Source organism: Populus euphratica, unplaced genomic scaffold (genome assembly GCF_000495115.2).
Source record: "Populus euphratica unplaced genomic scaffold, PopEup_1.0 scaffold3052.1, whole genome shotgun sequence".
NCBI classification, from domain to species: Eukaryota; Viridiplantae; Streptophyta; class Magnoliopsida; order Malpighiales; family Salicaceae; genus Populus; species Populus euphratica.
The window spans coordinates 1-15,358 of record NW_011502886.1 but is presented as its reverse complement, the minus strand read 5'-3'; the positions used below and the strand labels follow the sequence as shown (position 1 = coordinate 15,358).

Here is a 15,358-nt window from a genome sequence, read left to right as displayed (position 1 = left end):
AGGAACCTATTTAATAGCATCCAACAAAGGTATATTAATTCTTACCTGTTTGAAAATTTTAAAAATTTCAGAGTTGTGATTGACTTTCCTTTGTTTAGTCATGGCATGAGGAAATGGAAGTGCTGGCGGAGAATCAGTCGTTGCTTTGTAATTTTTAGATTCAACCCCTTCCTTACCCTCAAAGATTGACTCATCATCTTTTTCATAAGGTTCAACAGAGGGTTTTTCAATAACCTTACCACTGCGCAGAGTAGTGACTGATTTAACTTGATCCATGTGTTGGCTTCCGTAACTACTTGCATTTGCATTGTATTGCCCTTGGGATTTTGTTGTGGTTGAGATGGAAACTTACCTTTCTCTTGGAAACTGAGAGCAGATGTTAATTTTGCAAGAGTATCTTTAAAATCTATCATGTTTTGAGCAAGTTGAGTATTGATTGTCTCTTGCTTTTCAATGAATGCATGCAATGTTTCCTCAAGATTTCTTCTAAAAGGTGGAGCATAAGGAGGTGCATATCCATGAGAATTTTGGAAATTATGGTGTGCTTGAAATGGTGGTTGTGAAGTTTGTGCATTGTTGTTCTCACTCTTCCAACTGAAATTTAGGTGATTTCTCCAACGAGGGTTGTATGTTTGGGAGTATGGGTTGTGGTTGGCCCTTTGGAAATTGTTTAAAGCATGGGCTTGTTCATGGAGATATTCCTTAAAAGAAGGCAAGGTTGGACAATCGTTGGTTGAGTGTTCATTTGTTTCAGAGATTTGACACATAATATTTTCAATAAATTTTAATTGACCACTCTTTTTCAATTCTAGTGCCTCGACTTTTCTAGCTAAAGATGCAAACTTGGCTTGAAGGTCATGATCTTCCCTAAGGTTGTATATACCTCCACTAGATGTATGAGGTTGAGTTTTACTCGGTGCCTCATAAGTACCCGCAGTGTCCTAATTTTGAGCATTTTCAGCTAACAAGTCTAAGTACTCCATTGCTTCATCAAGGTCTTTATCTTCAAAAGTTCCATTGCACATCAATTCAACCATTTGCCTATCTTTAGGTGTTAACCCTTCATAGAAATGTGAAACCAATCTTCATGTTTCAAAACCATGATGAGGGCAAGTACTAAGTAAGTCTCGATACCTATCCCAACATTGGTAAAATGTTTCTCCTGGTTTTTGAGTGAAAGTGGTGATTTGTCTCTTGAAAGAGTTTGTTCTATGAGATGGGAAAAACTTCTTTAAAAATTGTTGTTGCATTTCATCCCAAGCACGAATGGATCCTGGTCTTAAATTTTGTAGCCATGTTTTAGCTTTATCTTTTAATGAAAAAGGAAAAAGCTTTAATCTGATGGTGTTCATGCTACAATTTAAGTTATTATATGTGTTGCACACCTCCTCAAATTCCCTTAAATGCAAGTATGGATTTTCCAATTCTAAACCATGAAAAGAAGGTAAAAGTTGAATAATACCTGGTTTAAAATTAAAATGAGATGCATCAGGAGGAAAAACTATGCATGATGGTGCACTTGTTCTTGTGGGATTCATGTGGTCTCTAAGTGTTCTAGCACGGTTATTCTCATTATTCTCATTATGAAGTGATTGATTATCTTCTTCGGCCATATTTTCTGAAAATGATGAGGATACCCTACAAAGTCTACCACTTGATGTACGTGACCACACTCTCATGCACGTGTAGGAATAAAATAAAAAAAGAAGAAGAAAGCAAAAGAAGGAGGAAGAAAACAAAATAAAAAGAAACAAAAGAAAAGAAACAAAGTTATATACAAGAAAAGTGAAAAGAGAAAATAAAATAAATACTATAATTTATACAAGAACTTACCTCCCCGGCAACGGCGCCAAAAACTTGACACGACGAAAAGATTGATGTCTTCTCCCAAGTGCAGGAGTGTCGAAGTAATAAATAACCCGGCAAGACCGGGGTCGAACCACAGGGAGGTTAATTGTACAAATTATAAACAACAATTATAAAACAACAATAACAACAACAACAATAGTAATAATAATAATAATAATAATAATAATAGTAGTAGTAGTAGTAGTAGTAGTAGTAGTAGTAGTAGTAGTAGTAGTAGTAGTAGTAGTAGTAGTAGTAGTAGTAGTAGTAGTAGTAGTAGTAGTAGTAGTAGTAGTAGTAGTACTAATAATAATAATAATAATAATAAAGAAAGAGAAGAAGAAGAAGATGATGATGATGAGAACTTAGAGATGAAATATTAATGTAAGGATTAAGCAATAATAATAACAAATGTCAAGGTTAGAGGTTCCACTAATGGTATATCAAACAAGTATAGTATAAACTCTTATTATTGAATTGGAAACCACACACAAAGGAGGTTCCAATCAGATTATATATTGTTAACATGATTACATTAGTCATCTTATTCAATTAATGCTAATACTTGTAAATCTCGTCAAGCATTCATGATTATAACTTATGTTAACAACAAATCAAGTTCCCTTCATAGCTCAGGTGTTGGTTATACCATACAGTATGAACTATGAAAGTGCCAAGCATTTGTTGTACCAAGTGTTATACAACATAAATCAAGATTAGTCATTTAACAAGCAAAGTATTAAAGAGTGAACAAGATAACAAATATAAAACATGCTAGTATCAAACATTAAAGCCCATATTAAGTTTACATTATACTTATTCTTACGCCATTAGTGTAATCGTTTCACCTTGACATAACTAACTTAGCTAGATATAATGAAAGAAAGAAAAATAAATAAACAAAATAAGAACATAAAAGTTAACTAAGTAAAAGAAAGGAAATGAAAGGTATAAACTTAATATTAATGAAAGCAAATCATAAACATTACAAAAAATACAAAGAGAGAAAGGAAGAGCATGATCTTGATCTGGACATCAAGATGCCTAAATGCATGGCAAATGCCTCCTTTTATAGGCCAAAATTGGGAACTATTGATTTGATGACTAATTGATAAGTGGGTGGCCAACTCTTGACTTGGTGACAATCCTTATCTTCTCTTGTCTGCCCAAAACGTCATTGATAACGTCACAATTGAAGCCAGTCAAAAACATGAAAGTTGTAGGGAATTGTCTCAGATTTCTTGTGTAAAAAATTCAGCTCATTGGAACTTGTAGAACTCCATATATGGCTAAAATACCGAACAGTATTCCGGTTTGGATTGCACCGACATCTCTTTTCTAAGTTTGCCATCTCTTTATCCTTGCAATTTAAGTTCTTAACTTCATCAATCAATCCTTTCATTTATGTGATAGGTCTGCATTTAAAATAAACATTTACCACAAATTAAAGGTATCTTATATTATTAGATATATTATTATAAAACATGTTTTAGTTAAGGAGTTATTGATACTTCAAGTGCAAAATGATGATATAAAACCTTGATAAAAAATACACTTTTAAGTACTAATCACCAATCATATGGTGTAACCGACACTTGTGCTATGAAAGGAATTTGATTTGTTGTTAACATAAGTTATAACCTTGAATACCTGACAACATTTACAAGTATTAACATTATTTGAATAAGATAACTAAAGTAATCATGTTAACAATTTGTAATCTGATTGGAACCTCTTTTGTGTATGATTTCCAATTGAGTAATAAGAGTTTATATTATACTTATTTGAAATACCATTAGTTGATCCTCTAACCTTGATAATTATTTTTTGTCATTGTTTAATCCTTATATCACTATCACATCTCAAAGCTCTCATTGTTGTTGTTGTTGTTGTTGTATTATTATCTATAATTTATATAGTTAACCTCCCTTTAATTTGACTCTGGTTTTGCCGGGTTATTTATTACTTCAACACTCCTATACCTAGAAAAATACATTAATCTTTTGGTCGTGTTGGAGGACATTGGAAAATGCATAGTTTTGAAACCTGACCTAATTATCGACCTGGTCAAGTGATCGGGTCACGAGTCAGATGGGTTGACCCAGGTCAACGCAAAGAAAACACCTATAAAAAAACACATAACTAGTTACAATGCAATACTTACATAAACCAAATTTAAATTATAAACCAACAATATAAATTTAATTCAATATCCAAAACACAAACTAAATTTAAATTCTAAAATATTTAAAACAAAACATCCAACAACATAAATTCTAAATTAACAACACATTCACTTTTGTTGAGTGAACACATTAAGTTCTTCTGTGTCCATAGGAGCCAAATTTAGATCAAATGTCGATAGAATTGAGTCAATCTTGTCAACACCTAATAAATCATCAACATGTTCTTTTGAAACTTCATTGTCACAATCATCTTTAATATCATTAACATTTATGACATCTACATTTCAAACATAATTAATAAATAAATATTATGTGTTAAACAAAAATTTATTTTAAATAATATTTATCACTAAATAATCAATCATTAATTACCATCATCTAAAGTATCTTGTATGGTCATAGTTAATAGAACTTGGTGAAAACTCTTTGCTTTTTTAGTTGTCAAGATTGACGAGTCATCTTTTACTACCCAATTTTCAATGTCACAAATTGTTTTAATATTAATTGGATCATAATTTCATCCTTTCCAATAATTCCTATATATTAAAAGTGAAGATAAACATAATATAAGTATTAATAATGTTACTAAACAAGATAATAATATTTAAGGAATTAGAGAAAAGAAAAATATTTTGTCTTAATCTTAGATTACAATGGACATAAATAAGGTCATCAAGCCTTTGATGCTCCAATCTATTCCTCTTCTTGGAATAAATATATTCAAACATACTCCAATTTCTCTCACATCCCAAAAAACTACAAGTTTGACTTAACACTCGTATAACCAACTGTTGTAGATTTGGAGAGCTGGTTTCATATGTCATCCACCATTCATCTATACAAAAAAATAATAAGTAAAAGGAGATTATGTCAAATAATATTTTTAAATATAAAAATTATATGCCTGAAGGTATAAGGGTGCGATTATTTATTGTGAGCACTCGACCAAAGTCATGTTCAGCATTCCTAAACAACTTCATCTCACTTGTAATCTTACTTTGTAATGGTAGATTTTCATGTGCATACTTCTTAAGAACATCTAGAAGTCCATAAATGGTGCTCATATGTTTATCTATTATATTTACATCATATTGAAATCGAGGATTCAACTAAAATGTCACTGCATAAAGATTTCTATAAAATTATCCATCCTACTGATTATTGATAATGTCTAAGAAATGTTTCACTCTAGCCTTTCTCTTTAGAAATCTCCTCATCATTTTTTCTTTTGCATGATGAATAACATCATAAAAATATCTCATCGAAGGTATAAGGCTTACTCATTCACACACTTATTGCACATTCTTCCCAAAATAGAGAGTTTAACACACTCTCAACAAACTTTTTTCCTTTGCTATATTTAGCATAAGTAGATGAAATCAATTCCCTAGATGTTATCATAGCTCTCAACTCATCTTTATGAGCTAAAATGCTTTACAATGTAACAAAATTGGTATCAAAATGAGTAGGGGCTGGACAAAGTATTTCTTTTTCTCCAGTGAACTTCCTCATCAAATGCAATGGATAACATTGATTATAAATATACTTTGTGATACCAGAAGCATGCCTAACAACACAATAAACTAACTGTAATTTATCAATGTCCTAGAGTATGAGATTGATGCAATGAGCAACACAAGGAGACCAAAATATTGAAGGAAATTCTTCCATCAATAACTTGCCAACAACAACATAATTTACAGCATTATCAGTCACTATATGCACAATGTTTTCTACCCCAACATACAAATAACCTCTCTAAACAACTGATACAACAATCTAGCAATCTTGGAGACATTTGATACAGCCACAGTTTTTAAAAAAATATTCCTTTAAGATAATATACTAAGAAGTTAATTAAAGTCCTCCTCTTTTGATCTATCCATCCATCAATTATTAATATGTAACCAGTCTTCTTCCAAATCTCTCAATAAGTCTCAATATAAATCTTGATTTCATCAACCGCTTTTTCCAAGTAATAACCATGAATAGTATGCAAGTTTGGTCTTTTATAACTAGGATCCATGGTTGTTACAATAATTATAGCATGCTGATAATACACATAGTTAATAGTATTAAATGGCACACATGTATCAATCATCCACTTCGCTAAAACAAGATCACACTGTTCAACTGCTTCATTCCTTTGCCAACAATTCTGAAGAGACTTTTGAGTACTAGAAGTTGTTCTCTACATAAAATATGTCCCTAATGTTGCATATTTCTTCTACTTTTCATAACTTGTAGTCAATTGTTTTACACTGATAGTGCTTTGAATCTTTTTCTTTTTTGGAATCTTCGGTGGTAACATATATTTTTTAGTATTGACATCCTCATCGTTATCATAACCATCATCATCATCTTCTAAGTGCCTAACCATCATCTCTACATGCTCTATTTGTTATGCATTAAATGGATTGAAATCTGCTTGCATTTCTCCAACTCTTTTTTTTTTTCTTATTTCAAAATTTTTTTTAAGATTCAAAACCACTTAATGTCGAACATCAATAGGACATTTACGACATTGTTCAACTTCTCCTTTAACTCCAGCTAAATGTTGTTTAAATTGATTAATACCACCACTCACAAATACTTTAGCATAATATAAACAAATTAATTTAGTTTTTTTACATCCAACACTAAGTTCAAAAGCTTCTCTATAATGACCTTATGTTAAATCTGTTTTTCCTCTACTACCACTTGACATGGAAATTAAAGGTTGAGATGATTGGGCTATTGAAGGATCACTGCTTGAAGTACTACCATCACGTGAAGACATTTTAATACTTGACATAATTTATAAAAAGGAATATAATTTCAAGCCAACTCACTTTGCAATCCATTCATTAGATTAACAATGACAACCTCATTGTTAATCACACATAACAGAAAAAGACTACTCAGTTGATGCTCTAGGAAATTAACAATGACAGCCCTATGGTTTTCATTCAATGCAATTGACACAATACAGATTCAACATAATACACTGAATATAGGCACAATACAAATTCACTAATGTGGCACATATTCAACACAATGCTCTAGGAAATTAACAAACTAGCAACATTTTTTGGCATGTAATTCAACACAATTGTAACAAACTAATAATCTAATTCCACACAATACAGACACCTCCTCACAGTGCACTTTTCACTACCGAATCATGGTAACACCGTAACAACATTAAAAGAATCATAGTAATAACTAATAAGCATCAAATCATGGTAACAACATTCTAGAGTTCATCATCGATTAACATTAAAAACTACAAATAACAAAGTTCTCATTTTTTTCACAGAAGTTAAAATCGGACTGCAAGAAAAAAAAAGAAGAAATTGATGCAGAAATCAGGCTAAAGAAACATACCAAAAGCATATCCTAACAGATTAATGTTATTGGTGCACATTTTGTTTCCTTAAACAAGATTATTCATTTATATTGGGTATTTAGGTGTTCACTATCAACCTCATTCAAGCTAAAAACCCTGGACAAAAACTAATCTATAAAGATCAAGATTCAAGCTTTAACCATGTAATTAATAGCTTTTGATCAAACGAGCAAAACCCAGAATGTGTTTTCAATTTAACAATCCTTATTTCCATGAAATAAAGCACATGTTTTCAATGTAACAATCCTTATGCTCACACACACTCTTTTATGCTTCAAAAGTCCCAAGTCTAAGAGTGATACAAGACAAAAAGAATGAAAGAAAGAGTAGTTGCAATACTAACAGGAAAAGGCAGTCGGTGCAATAGGCCAGGACGTGAAGGTTGAAGGAAGAGAAGAGGCAGTGGCAAAAAGGTTACTGACTGAACACAAGTTAGATAAAAAGATGTGTATGTACATCATAGAATGAGAGTACAAAAAATGTTGCATTTTAGAAGCAGATTCAAACCTTTTTCATAAAGAAACAACAGTGATCAATGGTCAAGACGTCCTCTACGCCTCTGCTCCTCAGTTGGGTTTCAAAGAGTTGAGTTAATTAGGTTTGTAAATTGTAACTAATATTGCTTTATTCTTCTTCACTCTTTATTCTTAAGTGTTTTGGCCTTTCAAAAGGCCAAAACGACATCGTTTAATGACTATCATTATAATAAAAATTAATCAGGTCTGACCCGGGTTTGACTTACTAGACCAGGTCCCGGGTCGACCAGTCGGGTTTCCCCAGGCCAATTCCTAAGCGGGTTTTTGCCTCCACCCGGACTAGTCCCAAGCCCGAGTCAGCCAGGTCCCAGGTCGATTCACCGAGCCTGTTCGGGTTTTAAAACTCTAGGAAAATGAGAAGAAAATAGGCCCTTATAGGGAGTTGAGATTATGAGATGATTGACGTAGATTTAGGGATGGGAAAATATGTTATTGTGTTATTGGCTATTAAGCTTATTTTTTGTTATTGGTTATTGCTGGGGAGAAAGGAGGACAATGGTTGACGATTAGGTTTAGAAATAATAGGTCTATGGTTTTTTATGCATTATTTTTGGGAGAGTATATCAATTTGAGAGATTTTTTTTTTGTATTTTCTTTTAGTTTTTTTTTTTTATTAATGGCCTCCATAAAATTCCTCCTCTCTTTATATGTGGTACAACCACTTATTTATAGGAAAAATAATTTGTCATTTTCTTCCCAATTGTTTGGTCCTCAAATAACTAAAAAAACTCACTTTGGTCCTTAATTTTTTTCCTTTGCATTTATAGTCTCCCTATCTAAATATTTTTTTGTTTTTTGTTTCTATTGTGATATTTTTGAAAAAACACAACATTAATGTCAACTCAATAAAATTGATTAATAATTTTGAACTGAGTGCGTCAAAAATAAATTTTTTAATTTTGAACTTTTTTGAAAAGACGCTAAAAATCCTATAAAAAAACAAAGCAAACACATAAAATATATATATATATATATATATATATTATTTTTTTTATTTTGATACTTTTGTATTTTTTTCAATAAGAAAAAAAATAAAAAAATCAGGTTACGACACTTGTCATTCACACTCGCAAAGGTTGCTCTCCAATAATAGCACAACCCCAAATGGCACTCTACCTATCTTATGACTTCGCTATCCCATGATAGCTCACCACCACTCAATGTCCTTTTCTGTTCTTTGAGTGGGATGACTTTTCTATGAAAGTCTCCCATAAAGGTTCATTTGGTTTATTAACAAAGTTAAAGAACTAAGGGAAAGATTCAATGCTTTTAATTATAGTACAACATTGCCTAAAAACCTTGATTATAAGTTCCTCATCCAACATTTGAAAAACTTATTGAATGTAGATAGAATGGTTCATCCATTAAGGTGGAGTCCAGCTTGACTTAAATTGTAATATCTGAATACTTCATTTACAAAACCTTATAAAGAAAACAAGTACCTAAACTTATACATGTAAATAAGGGTTATAATTTAAAAAAATTCCCCATTATGCTTATTAGTGACCTTTGAAACATGGTTACTATGTTTTGGTAACGAGACCATACAATCTTCTAGTTGTTGGATATTGGCCTTATCCATTTGGTTAAGAGTTACCATGCTTTGAGGACTTCTATCTTCCCTCTTTCTAGAAAGGGAAGGTAGAGAAGCATTGATTCTAGATCATAGGCCAATCCTAATGGCCTATGATTTCTGATGAGCACCGTCATTTTTTAATGTTAAGGTAAAATCTCTTTTGGGGAATGCTTTCATTTTTCTTTTTTTATAGAAGTCATTCAAAATCTTTTAAAGAAAAAGAAGAAAAACCAAGACGAAAATTATGCAAGAAACTAAGAAGATAAAGATTTGGTTTACCTAAACAAGAAAAATTTATATATGATAAAAATATATTGTTCTTATGTCTTAAACCTCCTAAGTTAAGGAAACAGAGATATTTTAGTAGAAGTAAAAATCACAATTTAAAGTAAATGAAGGTTTTTATATATGAGCAACCCTTCTTCTTCGATAATAAATAAAGGATAGATGGCATCTCATCATAACTATAAAAAGGCTAAAAGCCAACAAACATTCATTGCACACTGTTAAGTGATCTTCCTAAGATATTTGCTTCCTCTTCCCTTTGAAATCATTTCAAATCACCAAAGGCTTAAATGTCTCTTCCCAAAGGAAGATAAGACGTATCTTGATTTATAGTCTCTTAAAACACATCTTAATCCTTTATATGTGATACATATTAAAGGAGGCTTGGGGGTATCTGATAAGGTAATTATTTTTTAAGTATCCTTTTTAGACTTGAAAAAAGTTTATAACAATGTAGGTTTGACAGTATTCAATACCCTAAAACAACAAGGTTTAGTAATCAACTAAATTTAATGTAAATTGGGTTTGATGACATATTAGATCCAAAACGATATAGGCCTGACAAATTGCTATACCCAATATATTTGAGTTCAACAAATCTATTGAACCTAAAAAAACATAGGTCTAACATTATGATAGATCTAAAATACTTAGGTTCAACGATTAGTCAAACCCAAGAAAACATGTGTCTAGCAAGATATCAAACCTAACATATTTGGATTCAACTATTAATTGAACCTAAAAAAACATAGGTTTGACAAGATTCTGGACCCATCATACCTGGGTTTAATTGTTAGCTACCCAAGAAAACATCAGTCTAGCAAGATACTAAACCTAACATATTTAGGTTCAATAGTTAGTTGAACGTAAGAAAATATGGATCTGACAAAATATAAAATCTAATATTTTTGGGTTCATCAATCAACTAAACACAAGACAATATACCAAATCCTAGATGAACACCTAAACTGAAAGTGTTATGAGTTTAATAAATCGTCCTGTCTTTTAACCTAAGTTGAGTTACATCTTAAGTTTTAAGTATCTAAAACTAAAAATCCTACTACTAGAACAATTATACAAATTATATATATCTAAGGTAATCATCTCCTTACACTTATAGATGTACAAAATGTATCTTAAAGGATCTACTATACTTACTAACTCAATACCACACTTATTAACTCAATAATAATATGTAAATGATATTTGTTCTCTATTAATACCACCAAAAGCTAAGAGGTTTCTCAGTCCCTGGATTTTTGAATCCTCTCAATTGAGATTGTTTTTACATGTATTTAAAAATTTTAGCATTAATTTGGTGTTTTCTAAGATTACAAGAAAAAAATATTTGCAACATTTTTATTAACCATTATCTATAACACAACTGAATAACTTAAAACATAGAAATGCATTAAGCTGCTATTTTCAAAGTCTAAAAAATTACACACCACTTGTATCTTTTATTTGGAAAGCTAATTATTAAAAAAAAACAAAAAAAAATCTCAACCAACCATATCCATCAAAATTTACCCTCAAACTTATCCTCTCAACTTCTGGGCCGGATAATATACCCCAAAGCCATTGTGATTTTTATTTCTTCATTTCTTTTCTTCAAGCAATGAACCAGAGCTTTCACTATAGTGTAAACCACTCACACAATTTCTGAAACATATTGCATAAACTCATCATCGTTTTCAAGACCAGTCATTGTGTCAGGTGACAAAACAACCTCAAGACTCCAGCCGGTGGCGGCAATTCACAGCCATACGAAATGTCGTCATTTTGGAGGGCGATAATTTCCTCGCACGTGTCACGGATCTCCACAGCTGCGCGCAAAGGGACTGAAACGATGAAATTTCTGCCGTTTCGTTGTTCTTTAAGAAAAGTGGATCTACTTTGCCGTTACTTAAACCGTTATTCCCGTTACTTTCTCCGTTAACGATTTTCCAACTGTCGTTACTTTGCCTTCCGAAAATCTCTGCCGAATTGGACCTAAAATTACTGTTGTTAGCTCTCAACTTGAGCTTGAGAATTGCATCTCTGCTAAAATGGAAAATTCTCTCTCGCAATGGCTCGTCACCAGAAAATGTCACCTTAGGTCCACCGGGGGGGAATTTAAGCACCGCCGGTGAGTTAAGCATGGTGTTGCGGGAAAAGTCTGGAGATTTAGAGATTTTTTTAGATCCTTTGCAGATTTCAGCGAAGGTATTGAAGAAGTTCCAGAATGAAGTGCCATCAGTGACAGCATGATTTACAGTGCACCCAATGAATATGCCGTCTTTCAGTTCAGTGACCTGAACTGCCACCAGAGGTTTAGAATGACCCGAATAACTAAGGGTCTTGTCCATTGCGAAGAACCCTTTGAAGCATTCAGGGACGTGGGTTGGAGAAAGAATGGTGTGGATGGAGAGGTGTCTTGCTTTGGCTTGGATGAAATCAACGCCTGCATCGTTGCATACAATATGGACATGGCCACTAGGGTCAGTTTGGAGGCGGCCAGCAAGAGCAGGGAAGTGAGAAAGAGCGACGGAGAGGGAGTGTTTGAGGAATGTGATGAGGTCATTAATGGAGTATGGTGGATACGTGAGGAGGACACCCTTCTGGATGTATTGACAAGAGAGCATGGGGAGGTCTGAGACTGAAAGCTTTAGGGCTTTGATGGTTGAGGATTTTTGGTCTGGGTAGATAGTACATCTTGAGACGATAGAGGTATTGCAAGAAGAAGGCATTTTCTTCCTTTTTCCTTTTAAGGTTAATGATAGTGGACTGGACAGCTGAGTAGTGTGCGTGAGAGAATGAATGTGAGGAGATGTGGAGGGGTTTATATAGGGAGAGTGTAGGAGGAAGGATTCATGAACTTGAGGGTAGTTTCGTGACGATTGCTTCACCGCATATCCATTTGTTTATGGCCTTTCTATCAACAGGAGGCGTATGGGTGGGTGAGAGGAAAGAGAGGAGACATGGTGGGGCATGTCTTGGATTAGTTCAAGAAGGCATGCTATTTAAGAGGTTCACAATTCCTACCGAATATGAAGTAAACAATATTACATAATATCAATAAAAAAAAAAAACTCATTACAGTCACATTTAATGGTTTGGCATGGTGTTGATACTCAATTTTAGTGGTTTGGCATTATGTTGATATAGACGAGTAGAATAACTAGGCAAATAACTTATTTTTAATCTAATTATAAAATTAAATTTATTTGTTTTATATGAATATATATCAACTTCACGATAGAAAAAAAATGAGATTCAATATCAAGTGATGAAGATAGTAAAAATTTCAAATAAGAACGGGCTTTTCGGGCTGTGTTCTGGACTATAATGATTGAACTTGAATATAAAATTTACTCTTCGAGATCAATGTTTCCTGCAAAATAAATTTTTATTATAAAACATGAAACATTCTAATGTTTTAGTTAGAAATTATAGAAGAAGAAAATAATGTATATGAAGAGAAAATAAAATGAAGTTATAGGTAATGTATTTAATTGAATATTTATGTGATTTTGTATGTGAAACTTGAATTATTAAATGGTTGTTTGTGGTTTCTAAAATATTGAATGACTATTTGTGGTTACTGAAATTATTGAATAGTTATTTACAGTTCCTTTAAATGTTGAATGATTATTTATGTTTTCTCAAATTATTGAATAATTATTCGTTGTTCTTGAAATTGTTGAATGGTTTCTACTCATGTATGAAAGTCTATGGCCTAACCTTTTTACATGATGATTAAGATATTTATATACCTCTATCACATAAACTTATATCAAGAAATATGAAAGGTAGTGTTACAATTATAGGTACCATTATAGGTGGAGAATGGAGTCTATCATTGATAAAGAGGTTGATGCTTGGTTATAATGCTTACTATGCATGGTGGAGAGGTTGGTTCTTGGTTGTAATGCTTAAAAGCCTAAGGTTAATCAGAAGCACGTGAGGGGGATTCTAGCCATTTAGACTTAACACATATGGCTAGTAATTTTTTTTTTAATATTAGTTTTTTTCATGCACCATCATTTAAGAATCAATAAAGATAATTTTTCTAAGAATTAGATCCTCTTAGATAGTCACCTATTTATTCATTGACTTTTATTATTTTTAGTCATATTTCAAAATTTATAGGATTTAGATCTATTTTAAATCAATCAGTATAGATTATTAATTATTAATTTTCCTACTCTAATAATGAATGCTACTAAAAAAATCTTTAAAGAGTCTAAGCTATTCATGTTATATATAAAGTCAGAAATTGGATGTTGTAAATGTCAAAATGATTAGCTTTGATTAATGAATGATTATTTGTATTAATAAAGATTGATTATTTTATATTGTTAGTTTATCCAAATTAGTTAAAGAATGAATGAAGTTATCTTTTAGGATATAATGTGATTATTTATGTAATTAAATAGTTTGTTTGGATAAATTGTATAAAAAGTTCAAATACATTTTATCAAAATAAGATAAGTACAAGTTATTCAAATATAACTATTAGAGAAGTGTTTTTAAGAAATATGTTAGCATTTTGTTAAGAATGTAATAAATTAAAAATCTTGAAATAATATTTATTAAAGATTTTTATTGTTATCACATGGATGTATATATGAGAAAGGATAATCTGAAGCATTTAAGAAGAGCATCATTGGCAGTAGAACAAGAGTACCCAATTAGCTAAGGAGTTTTACAAAGTTTCGTAACATATACTTTCAGAGACATGTAGAGTGTGAAAAAAATTCTCAAAGAGAATTGTTCACTATAGAGTTGTTAAGCTTATAGGCTCGTAAAAGGAGTTCCTATATTAATTACTAACAATTAAATGTTCTAGTTAGGATTATAACAATTTAAAGATCATCAAATGTTTTGGCAAGCTACTATAATACAAAACAAATGAAATATTTGTCTTGATAAGTAAGGTAATATAGAAACAAAAGATTTTAGGTGAAAATACTCCTATTGTATTCTTCTAAACTAGTGAAAGTTATTTATCCTAGGTTTGGCTGCTTTAAAGGGCTTTTTATCTTTTGAAAAGTTTGTAATTAAATAACTTGTTCATTTAAATTTTTTCCACTTATATTTATTTAGCTACTAATATATTTTTACAAGGTGTTAGCAAATTGCTTCTTGATATATAGAGAACAAAAATGAGATTATGAAGGGGTATCAAAATAAAATCACTCATTCTAGAGTGAGATCTATTTTCCCTGATGAACATGTCAATTCTAATTTTACCGCCATTATTAAATGATAAGAACTATGTCTATTGAAAGATAGGGATGAAAGTTTTCCTTAAATTACTAGAAGAGAAACTCTAGCACTCAATTGAGCATGAATAGACCAAGCTTGAAAATCTTTTTAGCTACTGAACTAAAGATGAATCCACTGATTATAATTGAAATAAAAAAGGCTTGAATGTTATATTTATAGTAGTGTCTCGTGATGGACTTAAAATAATTTCCATGTGTGAGATAACTAAAAAAGCTTGAGATATTCTTGAAGTTATTCACAAGGAAACCAAGATGGTGAAAATTTTCTA

General features: G+C 31.6%; 1 protein-coding gene across 1 annotated transcript; it reads right to left on the bottom strand.

Annotated features, from left to right (window-relative positions):
* Positions 1 to 11,549: 11,549 nt before the first annotated feature.
* LOC105119538 (BAHD acyltransferase DCR-like) lies at positions 11,550 to 12,700 on the bottom strand. Its single transcript, XM_011017684.1, has one exon. It carries the CDS (start codon positions 12,546 to 12,548, stop codon positions 11,550 to 11,552), a length of 999 nt encoding a protein of 332 aa, XP_011015986.1. The 5' UTR covers positions 12,549 to 12,700.
* Positions 12,701 to 15,358: the final 2,658 nt, after the last annotated feature.

Coding starts and splice junctions, on each gene's coding strand:
- LOC105119538 (XM_011017684.1), bottom strand. CDS start 12,548: ATGCCTTCTTCTTGCAATACCTCTATCGTCTCAAGATGTACTATCTAC.